Below are 26342 nucleotides of genomic sequence, written 5' to 3'. Positions count from 1 at the left end.
TCTATCGAAGATGTCTCATTTTGGCATTAGGGGTAATGTATTTTCTCGGTTTCAATCTTATTTGAATGATAGGCTAATTTCTGTCAATCCACAATTTAATTTCTGTCAATCACAAGTGAATTTTGGCGTCCCTCAGGGATCAGTTTTAGGGCCAGTGCTATTTTTGATTTATATAAATGATCTTTTTTACGCAGTAAAAAAGCAGAAACCTATTCATTGCTGTAGACTCTGTCATCCTAAACCTTCCCTTGCCCATAGTGCCAGCTATAGTTCACCATCTTCTGATGTCCTTGTTTGTTTTGCTGATGATAGCACACTCGGCACTTCGGGAAACTGTGAATCCGAGCTTCGATTAAACTTGGAATACTTGTTTGAGAGAGAAATTTCATGGCTTGATGCTAATCTTCTTACCCTAAATTATTCAAAATCCAATTTTTTGATATTTTCGCATGTTCTTCAGATTTATCCCAAGTTATCAGAAATTCATCAGCCAAATGGGATAATTCACAGATCTAAAGATCGATATGTTCGTTTTTTGGGCATTCTTGTTGATGAAAACTTGTCTTTCAAGCGTCACATTGATTTGATTAAAATGAAGATATGCAGGAGTCTCGGTATTTTAAGGAAACTCAAACATATTTTCCCAGGATCAATTTTGGAAATCCTTTTTCACTCCTTGATCCGATCTTACGTTTCCTACTGTCCAATAGTATGGATGTCAACCTTTCCTTCACTGTTAAAACCACTTTCTAAGGTTTATAATAAAGCTAGAAACCTCATTAAGGAAACTAACCGTTCAAGAGTTATCCCATTACTTGATCTCGAGTCACTGTATATTCTTTCGTGTGCATGTTTTACTTTTTCTCAGCTTCATGGTGACCTCCCCCGTCCCCTAAGTGTTCAGCCATCTTTCACCTTTGATCAGAATACTTATAATCTCCGCAATACCGAAAATCATATTCAAGTTCCTTTTACTCCTTGTGTAAGGTCAGACTTTAATCCTTTAATTGCGAGTTATATTGTATGGAATATGTTGCCCGAATCAGCTCGAAGGTACCACTCATTCGGTTTGTTCAAAAAAATTATTAAAAATTCATTGGCTTCTTAGAAATTATTTTATCTCTTTTTATATGTGTATATGCGTGTATGTATGCATATATATTTCCTTATTATTTCATTGGAGTCTATTTTATCTACAGATCTACATAATTAATTTAGTCTATTCAATCTATTAGTCTATTTAGTTTTGTTTTCTATAGTTTTTCATTTTATTTATATTTTCCTCTCTTCTCCTTTTTGCTCTTCTCTCTGTGAGTAAGTGATTATTTTTCTTTCTTCTCTGAGTAAGTGGCTCGTTCATTTTCCCCTTTTTTACAGGCCAAAGAGCCTTTGGGGAAATAGTAAAATGTAATATTGTATGTGTGTTTCGTGATGAATAAATCTTATCTTATTTATCGTTACCACGAGCTGTTTGATATGGGGCTTACTTTTCTTTAGAAAACTTCTCTTTTGGAAAGGTTTTTTTTTAATTAATCTGAGAAAAAGAGAAGAATGACTCAGTATTCTCCGTATACTGGTTCTAGTTAAAAGTAGCTTGTTTTTGTCTGTTATGAAATATTTCGCTATTGAATGAGCATAAGCCTCCATTATCGAAAGATTAACCTGAAGCTCCAATTTTGTGTTCTTAAGATCTCTATTCTTTGTGGTGTTAATATCATGTTTTTAAATCAAACTATGTTTGTCGACTATTGTTGACGAAATGACGAGTATTATTTCGAAGATTATTGCCTAAATAATTAATTAAAGGAAAAAAGGACAAAAAGGGTTAACCCAACTACATCTCTTCGGAGCACTCTTGCTGCCACATGATATCCTTTTGATGTTGAACCGCCAAAGTTAACTATTTATGAGCGGTGATACAAAAAGTAAAACCCTTTCAGTAAATAATGCACTTGGTCCTGCTGCAATTTGTTGGTTCGTTTGGCAAAATGCCCTTTTGCTAAACAGAATCAAAATCTTTTACAAAATTGTAAGAAAGCAAAATCCGAAAACCACATCCCTCTGGCAGAAACTGTTTCTATTTCTGGTACTGCCCAATTGGGCAGTTTAGTACCATTCTTCGTCCTTTGAAAAGGCACTGTGCTTGTATAAGATAGCCTGCTTCATTCTAGGTATTTGTAGACGGCTTGTTCAGTAAATATTAAGATACTTTTTCTGTGCCGGAAAACGACTGATAGGTAGAAATGAGCCAATGTTAGTTGGATCAGTCTGTGCTTGCTCCCTATATGTAACCTGGCTAGTATATTATAGACTTTGCTGGTTTCAATACTTATTCTGAATATTCTAAACGATTTTTGAACTAAACTGGATTATTTTGCAGTAATACACCCTTCCCCTTGCAGTAATTTTTCAATGTCGTTCTCGTTAAGATTTTACTCGAGTTTTGCATGAATTAAAAGAGATATATAAAAACAAAACAATCGGTCCAAAAATGTTTAGCTGCTGGAAACGTTAGCAAAATAGCCGCATGTCAAATGGGAATTATCAGAGAGAAACTGTTCGTGTAGATAGGTTTTATAGCAGACGAATCTAATATTTTTAATGGAGAATTTTGATGAACCAAATTCAAGTCGAAGTGACATATTCAAAGCTAAATTCAAATTTCTAATTTGAAAACTACTATTTTTGAAGCCGAACTCTTTAAGTCAGCTTATTATAGGGATAATAACCTCAATGAGCTAATATATATATATATATATATATATATATATATATATATATATATATATATATATATATATATATATATATATATATATGTATATACCGATGTTGTTTTCTTGTTTTTGTTTTTTCTTAAAATGATAATTGTAGTAAATTTTTCTATAGTTTCTATTATGGTATAGCCTTTAATAAATCAAGATTTTGATGTTGTAGCCAGTCAAACAAACAACCGCTTGAATTATTTGATAGCTTAAGTTCTGCGAGAGAAGTCGACAAATTTCTCATAGCTCTTTTTTTGCAAATCTCTCCACATATCGCAACAGTATTTATGGACGTATTGCTGATAAAATATGTGTTTTATTTGTCTGAATCCTCTGGATGTTGTCAGACTTGCTGAGGAGCCTTATGAAAACTGTATCTTCTTCGAAGGTAAACATCCTTCATTGTATAGCGCAAGATATGACTTCAGCTGAAAAAGGTGAAAACCAATTAGTGGATGGCTTTGCTGTAGCAGAAAATATGAGGGACAAATATCCAGATGCCTTTAAACTGCTGGCAACAACATTAGTTGATTGGTCAGATGTAGGAGTTGACGACAGTTTCACTTTTAATAAGGTAAGAAATAGCTTTTAGACTTCTAAAGGTAAGAAAATCTCTGATGCGAGGGAATTTCCATAATGTGGACGCTGTAATTAAACCAGTGTAATAATTAACCAAGTTGTCATGGTCAGCATTTCTACTCTTTGGCTAAGAAATAAAACAATTTTAAGTTTAACGTATTTCTGATGAAAGAGAATATAAGTAGTATCCCATCTCTACTTTTAAGTGCCCAGTACCTCCATTACTTTATTAGCACGGGTATCCCATTACTTTAAGCGTACAAGTATCCTATTACTTTAAGTGCACATGTATCATAGTACTTTAAGCGCCGCGTACCTCATCATTCTTACTACACATGTGGTGTTATCCCGACTTCTGGTTGATAGGGAAAATGCTTGTTTCGTTTGCCAAGTATGTTGTAGAGTAATTGATGTGAGTTTGAAGTGACATGCTGTCTAATAAACGGAGTTTTGATATGGATGGTAATATACAATTGGTAGAGATATTTTTTGTTCTATAATGGTATGGACCCGATTATTGATTGTTGATTATGGATATTACATTATGACTACAACTGACTAGCTATCATTGTTGTAATCTAATGACTCTGAGCACATCGGTTATCTATTACCGGGATTTCGCATGAGTTTGGGTCCCCACATCTCCATCCAGGACCCAATGCGACCTCCTGGGGGCAAATGTCCCCCACTGTTTGCCCCCCACACCATTGTTTTTTTCGTGTCTCAAAATCACATTTAAGCTCTTGGAAATACATTCTGAGGAAATCAATGTATTTTTTTGGGACGCTCGTCAAGTGATGTTAAGTGTCACGATATCATACCAAGTTAATTGCCCAATCGATTTTCTCAGTTGGAGTTCGATTTTTTTTTGTAAATCGTACCATTGAATTGTGTCTGGGCACTTTTTTTTACATCATTCCAAGAATAAAGAAGCTGGTTTCTGACAATTTCGAGAATTTCAAGAATGATGCGGCATCTGGTATTGCGTAGTCATTCATGTTTTCAGTAAAACAATACAACGACTATAAGCAGGCCCATATCACCATTTTTGAAAATTTCTGGGCATATATCCGAAAACTTCAAGAATGATACGTTATCTGGTATTGCATAATCATTCATGTTCTCGATGAAACAATACAATGAATACAAGCGGGCCCATATCCTGATTTCCAAGAATTCCTTGGCATTTTTCCAAGATTTTCAAAGATAATGCTTTATTTAGTATTGCGTAATCGTTCATGCTGTCGATGAAACAATACAATACGTTCTGCGACTCCCTCTCATCTGGTCTTGTGACATAACGACATCCATGGAAACATGCCAGGTTTATTTTCTCAACGAAATTCTTCGATGGTTACAAGAACAGCCATGGTGTTATCGCAATTTCCAGTTGATATGGAAAATTCTTATTTCATTTACCAAGTATGTTGTACAATATTCGGTTTGAGTTTGAAGTGACATAAGGTCTAATAAACAAAGTTTTGATTTGGATTCTAGTATACCATTGGTAGTGATCTTTTTTGTACTACTATGGTATCGAAGCGATTATCTGATTCGTGATTATTGATAATTGATAATGATAACCACTAGTCAGGTATCAAACAGTTCGTGCTAACAAACTGTAGTAAGGAGTGACCCGGCTCAATAGTAACCATAACTAAAAAAAAAATTGATACCAAGAGTTACATCAAAAGAATCGCATTGTGATTTTGATTTTAAATATATGAATTTCATCAAGTTTAGTCTTACCCATCAAAAGTTACGAGCCTGAGAATATTTGCGTTATTTTAGAAAATAGGGGGAAACACCGTCTAAAAGTAAAGCAAAATTATGCATATTAGGGGTTCACCTCCTCCTAATACCCCACGCTAAAATAATTTTGGTAATTTCAGTTATTTTTTCTACGGCCTTTGTGATTCAGGGGTCATTTTTAAGGAATTTGGACAGAATTTAAGCTTTAGTGCAAAGAAGAAGGTATTGACGAGTGGGCAAACCCACTCATATACTATAATAAAAACAAAAGAATTAGAAGTTCGTTGCGTAAGCTAATTCGTAAGTTACGCATATCTTTTACTGATGAAAACGTTTGTAAAAAACTAAAAGTTCTAGTTGTCTTTTTAAGCAACCAAACAATTGGAGGGCAACTGAGCCTCCTTCCCAGCTCCTTTTTCTCAAAATCGTTCGATCAAAACAATGAGAAAGCTATTTAGCCAAAAAAATCAACATGCAAATTTCGTCTTAATTATTCATCTTTGGAGAGCCGAAATAAAAAAAATCATTAACTCAAAAAAGTTCAGAAATTAAATAAAAAAAACAAGTTTTTTATAACTGAAAGTAAGGAGCGACATTAAAAATTTAAACGAACAGAAATTACCCCGTATACGAAAGAGACTGTGCCTCCTCAACGCTCCGCTCTTTATACTAAAGTTTTTACAGTTTTAAAAGTTGAGTTGAGAGAAAGAGTCAAACTTTTGTGCAAAGACCGATACGTTGAGGAGGCAACAGCCTCTTTCATATATGGAGTAATTTCTGTTCGTCTTAGGTTTTAATGTCGCTTCTTAGTTTCTATTAAAAACTTGTTTTTTTATTCAGTGTCCTTATCGTAACGTAATGGCCATGATCACATCGGTTTTCGACTACCAGGCTTGTGCATTAGTTTGATTCCGCATATTTTCTTCTAGAACCCAATACCGGTCACTAGGGCCCAGAATCCCCCCATGGCCAAAATCCCCCAGGGCACAAATCCCCCTCCAGGGTCCTAATGCCCCCAACTATTTGCCCCTAATGTTTTTCTCGATTTTTATGAATTTCTTTGGATTTCAAGAGGAGAGCCTTAATTTCTACTGTTTGGTATTGGTTTTTATGAATTAGTTGGGATTTCTATGTATTGGTCTTGGTCTCTTAGAGGTTGGTCATGATTTCTACAGTTCGGTTTTGATTTCTATGATTTAGTCTTGATTTCTATGGCTTGGTTTTTATTTCTAGGATTGGCTCTAATTTTTATGAATTCGTTTGGATTTCTATGCATTGGTTATGATTTCTATGAATTCCCCTGAATTTCAATGCATTAGTTATGATATCTATGGACTTTTTCTGGATTTACGTGGACCAGTCATGATTTCCTTAGTTTTGTCTTGATGTCTTTCGTTTGGTTTGGATTCTTAGGTTTGACTCTGATTTTTAGGTTTGGCCCTGATTCTTATGAATTTCTCTTGATTTCTAGGTATTGGTTATGATTTCTATGAATTCTCCTGAATTCATATGCATTGATTACAATTTCAATGGGACTGTCTTGATGTCCATAGACTGATCATATCTTCTGCATTTTTATCTTGATGTCTCTGGTTTGGTTTGGATTTCTTAGGATTGGCCCTGTTTTTTATGAACTTTTGTGCATTTCTATGCATTGCTTATGATTTCTATGGGATTTTCCAGATTTCTATGTATTGGTTGTGGTTTTTATTAATTCGGTTTGATTTATTTGTATTGGACATGATTTTTAGAGGTTAGGTGATTTCTACAGTTTGATCTTGATTTCTATGGTTTGGTCGTGATTTTTAGGGTTGACCGTGATTTCTACTGTTTGGTTTTAATTTTTACTATTTTGTCTGAATTCTAAGAGGATGGCGATAATTACTACAGTTAGGTCTTTATTTTCATGAATTTGTCGGAATTTGTATGTATTGGTCAGGATTTTTTAGAATTTGGCCATCATTACTACAGTTTAGTCTTGATTTCTATAATTCTATGGTTTGATCTTGATTTCCATGATTTGGTTTGGATTTCTAGGGTTGGACCTGATTTTTATGAATTCTACTGGATTTTGATGCGTTCGGTATGATTTATATGAATTCTCCTGATATTCTATTCATCGTTTATGATTTCCTTGATATTTTTTTTTTGGATTTCTATGGACCGGTCATGGTTTCTATAGTTTTGTCTTGAGGTCTTTGGTTTGGTCTGGATTTTTAGGCCTGACCCTGATTTGTATGAGTTTGCATCATAAGCATGCATTGCTTATGATTTCTGCGAATTCTTGATTTTTATGTACTCGTCTGGATTTCTATGCATTGATTATGATTTCTATGAATCTCCCTGAATTTCTATGTATTGATTATGATTTTTCTGAGATTTTCTGAATTTCTATGGACAGTCTTAAAATCTTTTGCTTTTCTTGAAATCTTCGGTTTGGTCTGGATTTCTAGGGTTGATCCTGATTTTTTTGAATTTGTTGGGATTTTTATGCAATGCTTATGATTTCTGTGAATTCATCCAGAACTTTTGGGTGCTTAAAATAATCTTTTAAGGTGAAGCGTAGCAAAATTTTGGAAATGACTTTTAAGATGAAACGTAATAAAACAGTAAACACTTTGAAAAAAAAGATTTTAAGGGGAAACAAAAATGAAGACATTTGAAAATTCTTTTAAGGTGAAGCATAACAAAGCAGAAGACACTTTATTAAAAAAAACAATCTTTTAAGGTTAAACGTAACAAAACAGATGGCACTTCGAAAACAACTTTTAAGGTGAGACCTTACAAAACAGAGGACACTTCGGAAAAACAGCTTTTAAGGTGAAATCTAAGAAAACAGAAGACACTTTGCTAAAAAACGTTTAAGGTGAAACCGAACAAAACAGAAGACACTTTGAAAAAAAACTTCTAAGGTGAAAGGCAACAAATCAGAAAACACTTGAAAAAACTTTTAAGGTGAAACGTAACAAATAGAAAACACTTCGAAAAATTTTTTTAACGTGAAACCTAAAAAAAGAAAACACCTTGATAAAAACTTATTAGGTGAAATGTATTACACAGAGGACACTGAAAGAACCTTTTAAGGTAAAATTTACAAAAAAAGACACTTTGAAAAAAAATATATTAATTATTTATAACAAATTACTTTAGCAGAACTAATGAAAAAAACTTTAAAGGTGAAATATTGCAAAATTGAAGACATTGAAAAAAAGTTTTTAGGTGAAATGTAATAAACAGAAGACACTTAGAATTTTTTTTAAGGAAACGTAACAAAACTGAAGAAACTTTGAAAAAAAAATTAAGGTTAAACCTAACAATTCCATTTTTTTTCTTTACTTGGAGCTCATAAATAATGATTATTATTAAATATGATTATTTTAATTTATAGGTGACAGAACATTTGATTTTTCATTTAGATTACATTATGTTAACTGATTTTGAGTTGGGTTTATTTGGGCTCAGTATGCGTGCGCGCACGCTCGATTTCTCTGGTTTTGTGTGGGTTTCTAGGGTTGGAAACGTGACAAAGCAGAATACATTTTGAAAAAAAATTGAAGGTGAAACGTATTTGCGCACACGCTCGATTTCTATGGTTTGTTCCGAATTTCTAGGGTTGGCCCTGATTTCTACAGTTTTGTCTTTTTTTAATTTGTCCTAATTTCAAGACTATAGCCTTAGTTTCTACAGTTTGATCTTGATTTTTATGAATTCTACGGGATTTCTTTGTATTGGTTATAATTTTTTTAGGTTGACCATGGTTTCTACGTTTGATCTTGATTTCTATGGTTTGGTCCGGATTTCTAGGGTTGGGCTTGTTTTTTATGAATTCATCTGGATTTTTGTGCATTTTTTATTATTTCTGAATTTTATACATTGGTTATGGTTTCTATGGGATTTTTCTTGATTTGTATGGGCCGGTCATGATTTCTTCAGTTTTGTTCCCCTGGACGGGAACTTCGTGCTCTGGAAGGGTACTTGGTCCTTTGGGAGGCCAGGACTTCGGTGCTGGATGAAATTGTGGGAACCCAAGCTCATACACAAGCCAGGCAGTGGAAAACCTATGTGCCAGGGGTCATTGCAATGCAATAATAATACCAGACCGGCTTTTGTCATCAATAATTGGCTCGATACCATAATAGTACAAAAAAGATCTCAACAAATTGTATATTAGAATCCATATAGAAACTTTGTTTATTAGGCATCATTTCACTTCAAACTCACTACAATTATCATACAACATAATTGACAATCGAAAAAAAGAGTTACCGTGTCAACCGGAAGTTGCGATAACATCATGCCTGCGCTTATAACCATTAAAGAGTTTCCTTATTAAAATAAACTTGGCATGTTTCCATGAATGTCGTTATCTTAAAAGACTAGATATGAGGTCTGTCACAGAACATATTGTATTGTTTCACCGACAACATGAATGACTGAGTAATACCAGATAACGCATTATTCTTGAAATTCTCGTAAACATGCCAAGGAATTCTTGGAAATCAAGATATGGGTCAGCTCTTAGTCATTGTACTGTTTCATCGAGAAGATGAATGATGACACAATACCAGATAACGTATCATTCTTGAAATTCTCGGAAACAAGCCAAGAAACCCTTGGAAATTATTAAATGGGCCCGCTTGTATGGTTCTTTCGTTCGCCTACAACACGAAAGATTGTGCAATACCAGGTTACGCATCTGTCTTGAAATCCTCAAAGTTTTCGGAAACCGATTTGCTTATCCTTGGAATAATGCTAGGAAAAAGGTTACCAGAAGCAAGTCACTGGTAGCATTTACCAAAAAACCATCTTAAATTTTTGAAAATTTATTGCGCAATTAATTTGTTACGATATTGTTTCGCTTAACATCAGTTGACCAGCGTCTCAGAAACAATACATTATTTTCTTTAGAATGCATTTCTAAGAACTTTAATGTGATTTTGAGACACGGAAAAAAGTTGAAAAATAGTTTGGTGCATTGGAGGAGGACTCGGGGCCATTGTAGATTATTGTTTCCTGGATGAGAAAGTGGGGACCCAAACTCATGCGCAGGTCTGGTATTTGAAAACCGATGTGCTCAGGGCCATTACATTAAAATAATGATACCTGGTCGATTATATTCATAGTCAATTATCAATAATCAATAATCAGCTTGATACCATTATAGTACAAAGAAAATCTCTGTCAATTGCATAATAGAATCCATATCAGAACTCTGTTTATAGACATCATGTCACTTCAAACTCACTTCAATTATTCTACAACATACTTGGCACACGGAAAAAGAACTTTCTTTATCAACCGAAAGTTGGGATAACACCATATGTGTCGCAGGAATGATTAGATACATGGCTCTTAAAGCAATAAATAAAAAAAACAAGTTTTTTTTAACTGAAAACAAGGAGCGACATTAAAACTTAAAACGTACAGAAATTACTTCGTATATGAAAGGGGCTGCTTCCTCATCAACACCCCGCTCTTTACACTAAAGTTTCTTACTGTTTTTAAAAGTAGAACTGAGAGACAGAGTCAAATTTTAACGTAAAGAGCGGGGCGTTGACGAGGAAGCAGCCCCTTTCATATACGAAGTAATTTCTGTTTGTTTTAAGTTTTAATGTAGCTCCTTATTTTCAGTTAAAAAAAACTTTTTTTTATTTAATTTCTGAACGTTCTTGAATCAATGCATGTTTTGATTTTGGCTCTCCGCAGAGGAATAATTTCACGAAATTTGCATGTTTATTTTGTTGGCTAAAGGGCTTTTACATAGTTTTGATAGAATGATTTTGAAAAAAGGAACGGGGGAGAAAGCCTGGTTACCCTCCGATTTTTTGGTTACTTAAAAAAGCAACCAGAACTTTTAATTTTTTACGAATCTTTTTATTAGTAAAAGATATAAGTAACTCATAAATTAGCTTACGTAACGAACTTTTGTATTCTCATGTTTTTATTACATATATGATGGGGTTCACCCCCTCGTCAGTACCTCGCTCTTTACACTAAAGCTTAAATTTTGTCCCAATTCATTAAGAATTATACCTGAATCACAGAAGCCGTAGAATAAATAGTTGAAATTACTAAGAATACTTTAGCGTAAAGAACGAGGTATTAGGAGGAGTTGAGCCCCTCGTATGCGTAATAATTTCTGTTTGTTTTATGTTTTAATACTGCTCCTTACTTCTAGTTGAAAAAACTTTTTTATATTTATTTTTTCATTTTTTTAAATAATGCTAGAAAATCCTGCCCTCCCTTCACGGAAATTTTCTTCCCCCATGACAAATTCCTTGATGGAAAGTTCCTCCAGCATATCCTCTCTTCTCAACCCCTCCCCCCGCCAAATCCTCCTGAAAACGTCTTTGCACTTCCCAATACTCATTACTATATGTAAGTACTGGCCAAAGTTTGTAACTTGTAGCCTCTCCCAAGGGGACTATGGGAGAGTTAGTCGTCCCCAAATACATAGTTATAAGGTTTTTCGACTACGTTGAATAAAATGGCTATCTTAGAATTTTGATCTGTTGACTTCGGGAAAATAATTAGCATGGCAGGGGGCCTAGGTGCCCTCCAATTTTTTTGTCACTAAAAAGGGCACTAAATCTTTTGATTTCCGTTAGAATGATTCCTCCCGCAACAATCTTGGACCACTGGGTCGATACGATCACCCCTGGGGAAAAAAACAAATAAACACACACTGTGATCTGCCTTCTGGCAAAATAATACAAAATTCCGCATTTTTTTAGATAAGAGCTTGAAATTTCGTCTGTTGGGTTCTCTGATACACTGAATCTGATGGTTTGATTTTCGTTGAGATGCAATGACTTTTAGGGGGTTTCTCTCCTATTTTCTAATATAAGGCAAATTTTCTCGGGCTCATAACTTTTTATGGGTAAGACCAAACTTGATGAAACTTATATATTTCGAATCAGCAGTAAAATGCGATTCTTTTGATGTCGCTCTTAGTATCAAAATTCCATTTTTTTTAGTTTTTATTACTATTGAGCCAGGGCGCTCCTTACTACAGTTCGTTACTACGAACTGTTTGATAGGATACCTCTTCGTTTACAGTAATGGAATGCCTGTGCTCTTAAAGTAATGGGATACCTTTGCGCCTAAAGTAATGGGGGTAGTTGGCGCTTGAAAGCAGAAATGGGATACTACTAATATGTTCGTACTGTAATTCTGACAGGTGCAACATTTCTTTGTCTTTAGACAATTAAGGATGAAAAAGAGCCAGAAGAATTTTTTATACATATTGTATCTTTGTTAAAGTGATTTAGTCGCAAACGGGCGGGTCTGATTTTATGGTTTAGACCTTGATCCATCTTGGTGTAAACCATTCCCTAGTAAATTTATTGAAACCGAACGCAAAAAAAGAGTATACTTGTCTTCTTTGAAGTGGATGGAATAACTAAAATATAAAGCTAAACTTTTTTTTTACACAATATCTACTTTTTAGTTATGATTTAAAATAGTGGAAATTATCTGTAGTTTTTTGGTCTTGATCATTATGATCTTTTTTGTTGAATTTGAAAGCAATTTATTGAAGCAGATCGAAAAACTCTTTGATTGTTTTCTTAATAATTGTTGTGTTATTTTAAATATGTGATAATTATGCAGTATATAGTAATAAAAGAGTCAGCAGAACGCATAAACTAATTCTGCGACTTTGATTACAAGCAAACAATCCGGAGAAAAGTCTATGAAATCCTTTAAGGATTTAAAAAATTATAGTAAATCTAACAGAAAAATCTGACTGTAACTCTGACAAAAGCAGCACCATTTCTTTGTCTTTCTGCGTTGGTTATGATTCGTCTATTGGCAATGTTCCTCATTTTTGGGAAAATTTTATTTTATTGTTTAATGGAAATACTCTTACAAAATACATTTTCCTCCCAGCTTTTTTATGCCTTGGGTAAGCCTATTAAATGTATAGAGTGATGGTTTGAGAACAGCCCCCTTTTGGCTCCAGCCTATGTACGAAGACCCACACATTTGTTTCTCACGGAAAAAATGAAGAATTTTTTGCACATATTGTTTCTTTGTTAAAGTGATTTAGTCGCAAACAAGCGGGTCTAATTTTATGGTTTTGACCTTGATCTATCTTGGTATAAACCATTCTCTAGTAATTAATTGAAACCGAACGCAAAAAAGAGTATACTTGTCTTCTTTGACGTGGATGGAATAACTAAAATTTAAAGTTAAACATTTTTTTTTATTCAATATCCACTTTTTAGTTATGATTTAAAAAGGTGGAAATTAGCTGCAGTTCTCTGGTTTTGGTCGTCATGATCTTTGTTGCTGAATTTTAAAGCAATTTATTAAAGCAGATCAAAAAAGGTCATTGATCGTTTTCGTAATAATTGTTGTGTTATTTTAAATATGTAATAATTATGCCGGGTATAGTAATAAAAGAGTCAGCAGAACTTATAAACTAATGCTACGACTTTAATTACAACCAAATAGTTTGGAGAAAAATCTATGAAATCCTTCAGGGCTTTGAAAAATTATAGTGTAGTCAGGGTATCAGAAAAATAGCGTAAGAAAACCTATATGCTGACAAAATATATCTTACATGGCTTAGAGAATACTAGGCTCTATTTGCTTTTTTTCTTCGTTTTTATAGTTTTTTCTTACTATTTTGCCAAATGTTTAAAATAGAATATATTTTAAGGTATATCGGGCACCTGTTTTTTGCCAAGACATCACTGGCCAATTAATAAGAATTAACTATAGTCAGCCGCAGCGTGATTCATACTTCCCAGGTCCTCTAGAGACAGTCCAAGATTGGTACGACGCGCTAAAGCTATTTTGCACAATGCTCTATTCAGAAGAATATCTTGTACGACTTAAGCTAAAACCTGGTACTAATCTTAGTTTTCCTTTTTATTTATTAATTTAGTTCGTTTATCTATGTGCGTGTTGCCATTTTAGTTTGAACTTAGTCTCCTCCTAGTCTGATGAAAGAATCGTGGCGAACAAAGTGGCACTATGTAGTGGGACAATTGGCTTCTTAAAAAATATTCTGCGTTCGATTGCAAAAGTATTGTGGATTATTTGGAGTAATAATCTTTATTGTTTTGGGATTTTAACTCTACGTTGGAATCGACCCTAAAATCGCAAAATTTTATAGTGGAGCTAGTCAGTCTGGTGTCTCAATGTGTCAGTTCTGGTTTACATTTACAAGAATGATTTCCAGAAGATTTCCATAAAACGCAATATTCAGAATTTTCAATGTGGATTTTCTTTTTAAAGGACCGTTTCAAACAGTTCGTGGTAACGAACTGTAGTAAGGAGCGATCCGGCTCAATAGTAACCAAAACTCTAAAAAATTGGATTTTGATATCAATAGCTACATCAAAAGAATCACATTTTAATACTGATTTCAAATATATAAGTTTCATCAAGTTTAGTCTTACCCATCAAAAGTTACGAGCCTGAGAAAATTTGCCTTATTTAGGAAAATAGGGTGAAACACCCCCTAAAAGTCGTAGGATCTTAACGAAAATGACACCATCAGATTCAGCGTATCAGAGAACCCTACTGTAGAAGTTTCAAGCTCCTATCTACAAAAATGTGGAATTTTGCATTTTTTTGCCAGAAGACAAATCACGGGTGCGTGTTTATTTGTTTTTTTTTTTTTTTGTTTTTTTTTTTTCCCAGGGGTCATCGTATCGACCAAGTGGTCCTAGAATGTCGCAAGAGGGCTCATTCTAACGGAAATGAAAAGTTCTAGTGCCCTTTTTAAGTGACCAAAAAAATTGGAGGGCATCTAGGCCCCCTCCCACGCTGATTTTTTTCCCAAAGTCAACGGATCAAAATTTTGAGATAGCCATTTTGTTCAGCATAGCCGAAAATCATAATAACTATGTATTTGGGGATGAATTACTCCCCCACAGTTCCTGGGGGAGGGGATGCAAGTTACAAACTTCAACCAGTGTTTACATATAATAATGGTTATTGGGAAGTGTACAGACGTTTTCAGGGGGATTTTTTTGGTTTTGGAGGTAGGGTTGAGGGAGGGGGCTATGTGGGAGGATCTTTCCTTGGAGAAATATGCCATGGGGGAAAAAATTCAATGAAAAGGGCGCAGGACGAATCTGGTCACGTTAGAAAAAAACGTCAAATTCAGAGCTTAATATACAATGCTGGGTGTTCGGAGCCTCTCTATTATGGAGTATAATTTGAAAATAACACAACTATACGAGCGATAAAACATATATACCACAACCATAACTCAACTAACGAAAGAACTGCTAAGAGATAACACAACTATAAAGCGAAAACAGGTGAAAACTAACGGGAAAATAAACGAACTAAGAGGTGGAAGGGGCCCAGAGAAAAAATATAATCCTTTTTCAATTTTGAGCCTAACTTCCACAATGGAGTAATAATGTCAGAAGCCCCGAAATACCGAATTATTTTCTTTTCAAACAGTTCGTGGTAAAGAACTGTAGTAAGGGGCGACCCGGCTCAACAGTAAACGGAACTCTAAAAAACGGAATTTTGATGCTAAAAGATACATCAAAAGAATCGAATTTGATTCTAAATATATAAGTTTCAATTAATTTAGTCTTTGTCATCAAAAGTTACGAGCCTGAGAAAATTTGCCCTATTTTGGAAAAAAGGGGGAACATCCCCTAAAAGTCATAGAATCTTAACGAAAATCACACTATCGCATTCGGCATATCAGAGAACTCTATAGCAAAAATTTCAAGCTCATATCTAAAAAAAATGTGGAATTTCATATTTTTTGCCAGAAGACAAATCACGGGTGCGTGTTTATTTGTTTGTTTGTTGTTTTTTTTTCTTTTCCCCAGGGGTCATCGTATCGACCAGGTGGTCTTAGAGTGTCGCAAGAGGGCTCATTCTTACGGAAATGAATAGTTCTAGTGCCCTTTTTAAGTGATAAAAAATTGGAGGGCAAATAGGCCCCCTCCCACGCTATTTTTTCCAAAAGTCAACAGATTAAAATTTTAAGATAGCCATTTTGTTCCGCATAGTCGAAAACCATAATAACTATGTCTTTGGGAATGACTTACTCCCCCACAATTCCTGGGGGAGGGGCTGCAAGTTACAAACTTTGACCAGTGTTTACATATAGTAATGGTTATTGGGAAGTGTACAGACGTTTTCATTGGGGTTTTTTGGTTTGGGGGGTGGGGTTGATGGGAAAGGGCTTTGTGGGAGGATCTTTCCTTTGAGGAATATGTCACGGGGGAAGAAAAATTCAATGAAAAGGGCGCAGGATTTTCTAGCATTACTATAAAAAAAAAAACAATGAAAAAATAAACGTGAAAACATTTTTTCAAATGAAAGTAAGGAATAGCATTGAAATTTAAAACGAACAGAGATTATTACGCATATGAGGGGTTCTAAAAATACTTTTGCATAAAGAGCGAGGTATTTAGGAGGAGATAAATTCCTCGCTCTTTATGCTAAAATATTTTTAGTAATTTCAACTATTTATTCTACGGCCTTTTTGATTCAGGGGTCATTCTTAAAGAATTGGGACAAAACTTACGATTTAGTGTAAAGAGCGAGGTATTAACGAGGGTACAAACCCCCTCGTACACATAATAAAAATATAAGAATATAAAAGTTTGTTACGTAAGTTAATTCTTAAGTTACGTATATTTTTTACTAATAAAAACGTTCGTTGAAAATTAAAAGTTCTAGTAGCCTTTTTAAGTAACCGAAAAATTGGAGGGCAGCTAGGCCTCCTTCCCCACCCCTTATTTCTCAAAATCGTCTGATCAAAACCAAGAGAAAGCCATTTAGCCAAAAAAAAATTAATATACTAATTTCATTTCAACAATTTATGTGCGGAGAGCCAAAATCAAACATGCATTAATTCAAAAACGTTCAGAAATTAAATAAAAAAAAAAACTAGTTTTTTTAACTGAAAGTAAGGAGCGACATTAAAACTTAAAACGAACAGAAATTACTCCGTATATGAAATGGGTTGTCCCCTCCGCAGTCCCTCGCTCTTTACGCTAAAGTTTGACTCTTTGCCACAATTCTACTTTTTAAAACAATTAAAAACTTTAGCGTAAAGAGCGAGGGACTGCGGAGGGGACAACCCATTTCATATACGGAGTAATTTCTGTTCGTTTTAAGTTTTAATGTCGCTCCTTACTTTCAGTTAAAAAAACTAGTTTTTTTTTTATTTAATTATGGCCAAGACTGAGGCACATAAGAATCATGTCAATGAGTCTGATGTCTGTATTTATAATAACAGTAGTGAGTGTCACAGAAAATGGTGAAGTCTTGCATTCGCTCTATTGAAAATTTTTCAAAGTGAAATTTTACGAAATAAAGTTTAATTTTTTCCGAGACGATGTGATTTCACCCTGCTATATGTTTTGTAGTTTTTTTGTTTTTTTTTAAGTTGAGTAGGATAAGACATAAATAGTTTAATGAGCGAGAATAAAAAGAAACTAATTGGCTAGTAGTTAATCCATCTGTGTAACAGGACAAACAAAATGTAAAAAGCCTTGAAACACTATAAAAAATTCATGCTTGTTGGCCCAGTCAGAATATATATTTGAGTAATTTGTCTACGTGTAATATTAATAGATTCTTTTCTCGAATAACATAAAGACAGCATCTATATGTTTTGGATATATTTTGCTTTATGAAAAAGAAGTTGCTTGCATATTTTTGTATGATACCTTTTTCAATTAATGCTGACTAAAATGTTTTGCAAAATTAATAAATAAAAAAAGGTATTATCTGTCTAGCCCTGTGGTAATGTAATTTTCATTTTTCAAAGCTAGCTGGATTTTCTGGTTAACATTATCAAGTGCTACATAAACAATTTAAGTTTTCCTTAATTTACTTTAAAATATATATATATATATATATATATATATATATATATATATATATATATATATATATATATATATATATATATATATATATATATATATATATATATATATATATATATATATATATATATATATATATATATATATATATATATATATATATATATATATATATATATATATATATATATATATATATATATATATATATATATATATATATATATATATATATATATATATATGTATATATATATATATATATATATATATATATATATATATATATATATATATATATATATATATATATATATATATATATATATATATATATATATATATATATATATATATATATATATATATATATATATATATATATATATATATATATATATATATATATATATATATATATATATATATATATATATATATATATATATATATATATATATATATATATATATATATATATATATATATATATATATATATATATATATATATATATATATATATATATATGTGTGTGTGTGTCTGTGTGTGTGTCTTTAAAGTCTAACAATATTTAATTAGCACTTATAGGGCATGAAAGGTCATTCTTGCTAGAAAACTAATCGAGGGACGAATACTACAAGTTTCTGGGATTTTTGGGTGAAACTACTCTTCAGACTAGTCCTTTATTTGTAGGTGATATCTTGATCTTTGATAATCGACGGGTTGTGCATGGACGTAGCGGCTTTGGAGGAGGAAGACACGTAGAGGGTGCATACATCGATTGGGACGAAATTAATTCTAGACTTAGAGTACTAGAGTTTGGTATCTAATTAACGGTAATTAATTTGTATTTTATGTTCAATAAGTAGCTTTGATGGTAAAATTCTTTCAAAATATTTAAATTGCTTTTTCAAGGTTTTATATATTGGATAGTCCTTCTCTGATACGACTGTTTATTAAGTTTTTAAGTTCAAGTGTATTTACTGACCATTGAAAGAGGAATTGGGAAATTAGAAAGTTATTGAATATGTTTGGTGACTTCAGTAGGAAGTAGAAAGCGAAGTACGAGTAATTTTCAAGTGTGTAAGTTTAGTAAATGTGTAACCTATAGCTGTTTGGTGATTTTACTGAAATTATAGCATAAGTTTAATGCTACTTTAATAATACCAGCCAATATGGTCCTCAGATAGAATTAAAGTAATGCTAATTGCAATTTTTTTTTGTTTGACCTTATATTTTTATTGATTGTTGATTTTTACTGTTCCATAAGTGCCTAGTTGTGGGATTTTTTGTGTCTTGTTGGTTTTTGATCGTGGAATAAATCATGTTCTTGACACTGTTGTATCAATCAAGACTCAAATTTTCTCTTCACTCTGGTCACTGGTGTGAAAAATAAAGCTTACAAAAAATACAATAGGAAAATCTTTTCTGATGTTAGATTACTATAGCTCATGCTCATGCTATTAACCATTTGAGGTTTGATATATCTTTTAACTTTGTTGCCTGTCTTTTTTTGTACTCAATATTTGTTTGCTTAATTTATTTTACTTTTAGCGAATACACGAATTGAGTTTGTATTCAAATGTTATGCTTTCTGGAACTATCACACACCGACACACGCACAAACACACACACACACAAATATATATATATATATATATATATATATATATATATATATATATATATATATATATATATATATATATATATATATATATATATATATATATATATATATATATATATATATATATATATATATACTATATATATATCTATATGTATAAAAATAAGTTGTCTGTGTGTGTGTGTGTGTCGAGTGACGTCATGTTTGTCGACTGACGAAATTAAAGACTGGGACATCGGTACACAAATGACGACCGGGACACCGGGACATAGGGAATATAAATGACGACCGGGACACTCAAAGAGAAAGCAACCGGGACACAAGGAATGTTCGATTAGCAATCACCATCAACAAAGCACCGGGACACAAATGACGACCGGAACACAGTTAATATAAATGACGACCAGGACACTCAAAGAGAAATTACAGACCGGGACACAGGGAATATAAATGACGACCAGGACACTCAAAGAGAAATTACAGACCGGGACACAGGGAATATAAATGACGACCGCGACACTCAAAGAGAAATTACAGACTGGGACACCGGGACACAAATGATGACCGGGACACAGGGAATGTTCGATTAGCAATCACCATCAACAAAGCTCAAGGGCAATCATTAGAATAATGAGGTATAGATCTGAATACAGATTGTTTTACCCGTGGAAAATTATATGTTGCATCTTCAAGAGTCGGTAAACCTGACAATCTATTTGTATGCACAGACAATGGGACAGCCAAGAATGTTGTATATTCGCAAGCTTTACGTAGTTAAAAAAAATATATATATATATATATATATATATATATATATATATATATATATATATATATATATATATATATATATATACTAGCTGTAAGCCCCAAGCCCCCCCGCGCGCGTAAGTCGTTACGCGCCATATTAGTTACGCGCCATTGTAGTTGTGTCCCTGTGTCCCACCTGTGAATATAGATAGATTTATATATGTGTTTCAAACTACGTAAAAATTGCGAATATACAACATTTTTGGCTTTACCACTACTGGGAGCTTTCCGTTTCCAATTGCCAGCAATTGATCTGAAAATGTTTGACCAGAGTCATCGTTTTGCAATCGGACACGCATATTTGTAGTTAATTTTAATATTTTTACGTGTGCCCATAAATTAGAATTTTTCAGGCAAGCATTCATTTCGTCTGCAGGAGTTAAACTACGTAAAAATTGCGAATATACAACATTCTTGGCTTTCCCATTGTCTGTGCATATACAAAGCCGTATGTACTAATAATGACGTCATATGCAAACGCTCTTTTTACAAACAAACAAACATGCATACACACAACTCGTTTTTATATAGATAGATAGATAGGTAGATACAATACAAATTAACTGCGTAAAACTTGCGAATATACAACATTTTTCGCTGTCCAATTGTCGCTGCATATAAATAGATTGTCAGGTTTACCGACCCTCGAACATGCAACGCACAATTGTCCATGGGAAAAACAATCAGTATTAAGATCTATACCACGTTTTTCTAATGATTGACCTTGAGCTTTGTTAATGGTGATTGCAAATGCTAATCGAATTGGGAATTGCAATCTTTTAAATTGAAAAGGCAGATCCGTTGGAATCATGGGAATGCGAGGAATAAGAACAGCCTCACCCTCAAAAGGCCCTGTCAAGATTGTGGCCTCTATTAGGTTTTCCATTGTTTTTTTTTACGGCAAGTCGCGTGCCATTGCAAAGCTTTGGTGGGTTGATATTTCTTAAAAGTATTATTGGTACGCCTATTTTTAGTTGTAGCACGTGTGGTGGAAACCCTTAAAGATCTATGGAATTTAAAAATTCAGATGGATAATTAACCGCTTCATTTGGTTCCAAAACTGTGTCGACTGACTTGTAAAGGACTGCCTGGTCTCGAATCTTGGTCAAAACAATATTGTTGATTTCGTGGACGTCTATATTTTTGGGTGCGAGAATCGCTCTTTCACTTAGCCATTTATTATTTTTATAATTTTTTAGAATATTCGGAAATACTTTTTCAATCAATTCATTTTTGGACGTCACTAAATTACAGAAATCAGCAGGTAGTTGTATACGTCCTGGAATTGAGTCTATCGTATCATAAATGTCTTTTTGTTCCGACGTTAACTTGGAAATGTTATTTTGTACATACGACAATAGATCGTTCGTACTGTAACTTTTTTCACGATCCAATTCTACACATGTCGAAACAGCAGCGATACGGTTAGGTGAAGGCATTCCCAAATCCTGAAGAGGTTTGTTTGCCATACGTACGCACAAATCTTCTATAATAACTAAAGTGTAGTTATAAATTTCTGATGTAAAATCAAAAGTCATATCTGACGTCTCTAACTGTTTTCGATGGAGTATATCTTCGGACATTTTTGACTTATATTTTTCCCATAACTCTGTAGGAGCTGATGGAGAGCAAGTTGTTAAAATGATGCCAAACAATGCACGAATTTGACTTGGGGTTGACGTTTCGCACTAATGGGGAATATGGAACAACCCACTGGTTATCTACTTCGATGGTGGTACCGTTGCCATTGTAGGTTCTTCAGTCATTTTACAATTAGAAATTTCTCTTTCAACGGTCTTCTTACAATTAAAAATTTGTCTTTGAACGATATTCTTAAATACCTGTGTCCTGGTCGTCATTTATATTCCCTGTGTCCCGGTCGTCATTTGTGTCCCGGTATCCCAGTCTGTAATTTCTCTTTGAGTGTCCCGGTCGTTATTTATATTCCCTCTGTCCCGGTCGTCATTTGTGTCCCGGTCTGTAATTTCTCTTTGAATGCTTTTTCTTTTTAGTATTTTTTAGTTTTTTACATTTTTTCTTTTTTCAGTTTTCTTTTTCTTCTTTATTTTTCAGCTTCACAATGAAATACATATCGCCGAACCTTTGTTTTTTTAACTAAAATCTGGTAGGCATTGATGACCTTATCCGAGTCAAAATCCCAAACCCAATCATCATCGCTATCATTTTCAGTTTTGATATGTTTTGACTCTCGCTGTACAGGTGGATCTTCATCTAACTGCGCGGTTTTGCGTTCTTTAGCCTCGAGCCTGTTTCCTTGCTGTTCTTTTGATTCCTCGGCACGCTTTCTTTTCTGACTTTCTCTATCAGCAGCAAGTTTTTTGGCATAGACTCTTTGAGCATCTTCATCGGCTTTTGCCATTGTAAGTTCATCAGTCATTTTAAACTTAAACATTAATAGATTTCTACGTGAACATATATGTCTTAAAAATCTTTAATGACGTCACCGTCATAGCAAAAATGACGACAACTAACTTCATGACGTCAGCCGACACAGAAACATGACGTCACCTGATCCACAGACAGACACACAGACAGACAACTTATTTTTATATATATAGATAGATAGATATATATATATATATATATATATATATATATATATATATATATATATATATATATATATATATATATATATATATATATATATATATATATTACAGGTGGGACACAGGGACACAATAGGGAATATAAATGACGACCGGGACACTCAAAGAGAAAGCGACAGGGACACAAGGAATGTTCGATTAGCAATCAGGGACACAGGAAAACAACAACAACGGGGACGCCGGGGGGCACAGGGGGATATATAAATGACGACAGGGACACAGGGAATGTTCGATTAGCAATCACCATCAACAAAGCTCAAGGGCAATCATTAGAATAATAAGGTATAGATCTGAATACAGATTGTTTTTCCCATGGACAATTATATGTTGCATGTTCAAGAGCCGGTAAACCTGACAATCTATTTATATGCACAGACAATGGGACAGCCAAGAATGTTGTATATTCGCAAGTTTTTACGTAGTTAAAAATATATTTATATCTATCTATATTCACAGGTGGGACACAGGGACACAACTACAATGGCGCGTAACCAATATGGCGCGTAACGACTTACGCGCGCGGGGTGTGTCGACTTACGCGCGCGGGGTGTGTCATGTTTGTGTGTCGACTGACGTCATGTTTGTTGATTGACGAAATTACACACCGGGACATCGGGACAAATGACGACCGGGACATCTATATATATAAAAATAAGTTGTCTGTGTGTCGAGTGACGTCATGTTTGTGTTTCGACTGACGTCATGTTTGTTGATTGACGAAATTACACACCGGGACACAAATGACGACCGGGACACCGGGACATAGGGAATATAAATGACGACCGGGACACACGGAATGTTCGATTAGCAATCACCATCAACAAATAACCGGGACACACGGAATATAAATGACGACGAGGACACTCCAAGAAAAATTACAGACCGGGACACCGGAACACAAATGACGACCGAGACAAAAATGACGACCGGGACAGGGCGACACAGGGAATATAAATAACGACCGCGACACTCAAAGAGAAATTACAGACTGGGACACCGGGACACAAATGACGACCGAGACACAGGGAAACAACAACAACGGGGACGCCGGGGGGCACAGGGCGATATATAAATGACGACGGGGACACAGGGAATGTTCGATTAGCAATCACCATCAACAAAGCTCAAGGGCAATCATTAGAATCATGAGGTATAACTAAAAAAAACTTAAAAAAGGTAAAAAACTAAAACTTAAGAAAAAGACCAATTCAAAAACGAATTTATATACAGACCGGGACACCGGGGCACAAAAAGATGACACTACAGACCGGGACACAAATGACGACCAGGACACAGGGAATATAAGGGACACAGGGAATATAAATGACGACCGGGACACAGGGACACAACTACAACGGGGACGCCAGGGGGCACTGGGCGATATATAAATGACGACGGGGACACAGGGAATGTTCGATTAGCAATCACCATCAACAAAGCTCAAGGGCAATCATTAGAATCATGAGGTATAACTAAAAAACTTAAAAAAAGGTAAAAAACTAAAACCTAAAAAAAAAGACCAATTCAAAAACGAGTTTATATACAGACCGGGACACCGGGACACAAATGACGACCGGGACACAACGAACGGGACACTCAAAGAGAAATCACAGACTGGGACACCGGGACACAGGGAGTATAAATGACGACCGGGACACAGGGACACAACTACAACGGGGACGCCGGGGGGCACAGGGGGATATATAAATGACGACGGCGACACAGGGAATGGTCGATTAGCAATCACCATCAACAAAGCTCAAGGGCAATCATTAGAATCATGAGGTATAGATCTGAATACGAATTGTTTTCCCATGGACCATTATATGTTGCATGTTCAAGAGTCGGTAAACCTGACAATCTATTTATATGCACAGACAATGGGACAGCAAAGAATGTTGTATATTCGCAAGTTTTACGTAGTTAAAACATATATATATATATATATATATATATATATATATATATATAAATATATATATATATATATATATATATATATATATATATAAATATATATATATATATATATATATATATATATATATATATATGTGTATATATATATATATATATATATATATATATATTTATATATATATCTATATTCACAGGTGGGACATAGGGACACAACTACAATGGCGCGTAACTAATACGGCGCGAAAAAACTGGGAATTGCACAAATATTTCAATATATTTTGACAATAGATTAAAGTAATTCGAAAACCTTAAAACAGATACCCTACATATTGAGGTTTAATATAAATTGTTGGAGCTTTAGCATGCTTGGCACGTAAAGATTTTTCCAAGTGTCAATGTTAGAATGAACATTGACAAATTGAAGAAAACAAATCAATAAAAAGAAGAAACTAAAAAAAAAGAAAAAACTAAAAAATAAAAAAAATAAAGAAGAAACTGTATCTATATATATAAAAATAAGTTGTATATATCCATGTTTGTTTGTTTGTGGGTTTGCATTTGACGTCATTATAAGTATATAAGGCTTTGTGTATGACGTCATTATAAGATGACACTACAGACCGGGACACAAATGACGACCGGGACACAGGGAATATAAATGACGACCGGGACACTCTAAGAGAAATTACAGACCGGGACACCGGGACAGAAGGAATATAAATGACGACCGGGACACTCAAAGAGAGATTACAGACTGGGATACCGGGACACAAATGACGACCGGGACACAGGGAATATAAATGACGACCAGGACACAGGGACACAACTACAACGGGGACGCCGGGGGCACAGGGGGATATATAAATGACGACGGGGACACAGGGAATGTTCGATTAGCAATCACTATCAACAAAGCTCAAGAGCAATCGTTAGAAAAATGCGGTATAGATCTGAATACGGATTGTTTTCCCATGGACAATTATCATGTTGCATGTTCAAGAGTTGGTAAACCTGACAATCTATTTATATGGACAGACAATGGGACAGCAAAGAATGTTGTATATTTGCATGTTTTACGTAGATATATATATATATATATATATATATATATATATATATATATATATATATATATATATATATATATATATATACATATATATATATATATATATATATATATATATCTATCTATATATATAAAAATAAGTTGTCTGTCTGTGGATGGATGGATGGATGTGTCAGGTGACGTCACCTGAAAAAACTGGATTAGGTGACGTCAAAACTGAAAAAACTAAAAAAAGGCAAAAACTACAAAAAAAACTAAAAACTAATAAAAAAAATAAAAAAGCTAAAAAACTAAAAAAACTATAAAGGTAAAAACCAATAAAAAACTAAAAAAAAAACTGAAAAAACTAAAAAAAGG

General features: G+C 33.9%; 1 protein-coding gene across 1 annotated transcript in view; it reads left to right on the top strand.

The window, feature by feature from the left end:
- LOC136033017 (gamma-butyrobetaine dioxygenase-like) overlaps positions 1-19260 on the top strand; it is an 84392-nt gene extending 65132 nt beyond the window's left edge. Inside the window, exons 5-7 of the mRNA XM_065713557.1 lie at positions 3154-3339; positions 13762-13951; positions 18620-19260. Coding sequence (XP_065569629.1) covers positions 3154-3339; positions 13762-13951; positions 18620-18756 — 513 coding nt within the window. The 3' untranslated portion in view covers positions 18757-19260. The remainder of the gene's footprint in view (positions 1-3153; positions 3340-13761; positions 13952-18619) is intronic.
- The last annotated feature ends 7082 nt before the right edge of the window (positions 19261-26342 follow it).

Source organism: Artemia franciscana, chromosome 11 (assembly GCF_032884065.1).
Source record: "Artemia franciscana chromosome 11, ASM3288406v1, whole genome shotgun sequence".
In the NCBI taxonomy this organism is placed as follows: Eukaryota; Metazoa; Arthropoda; class Branchiopoda; order Anostraca; family Artemiidae; genus Artemia; species Artemia franciscana.
Note: the sequence above shows the minus strand (reverse complement) of the source record. Positions and strands in the feature narration are given on the sequence as shown.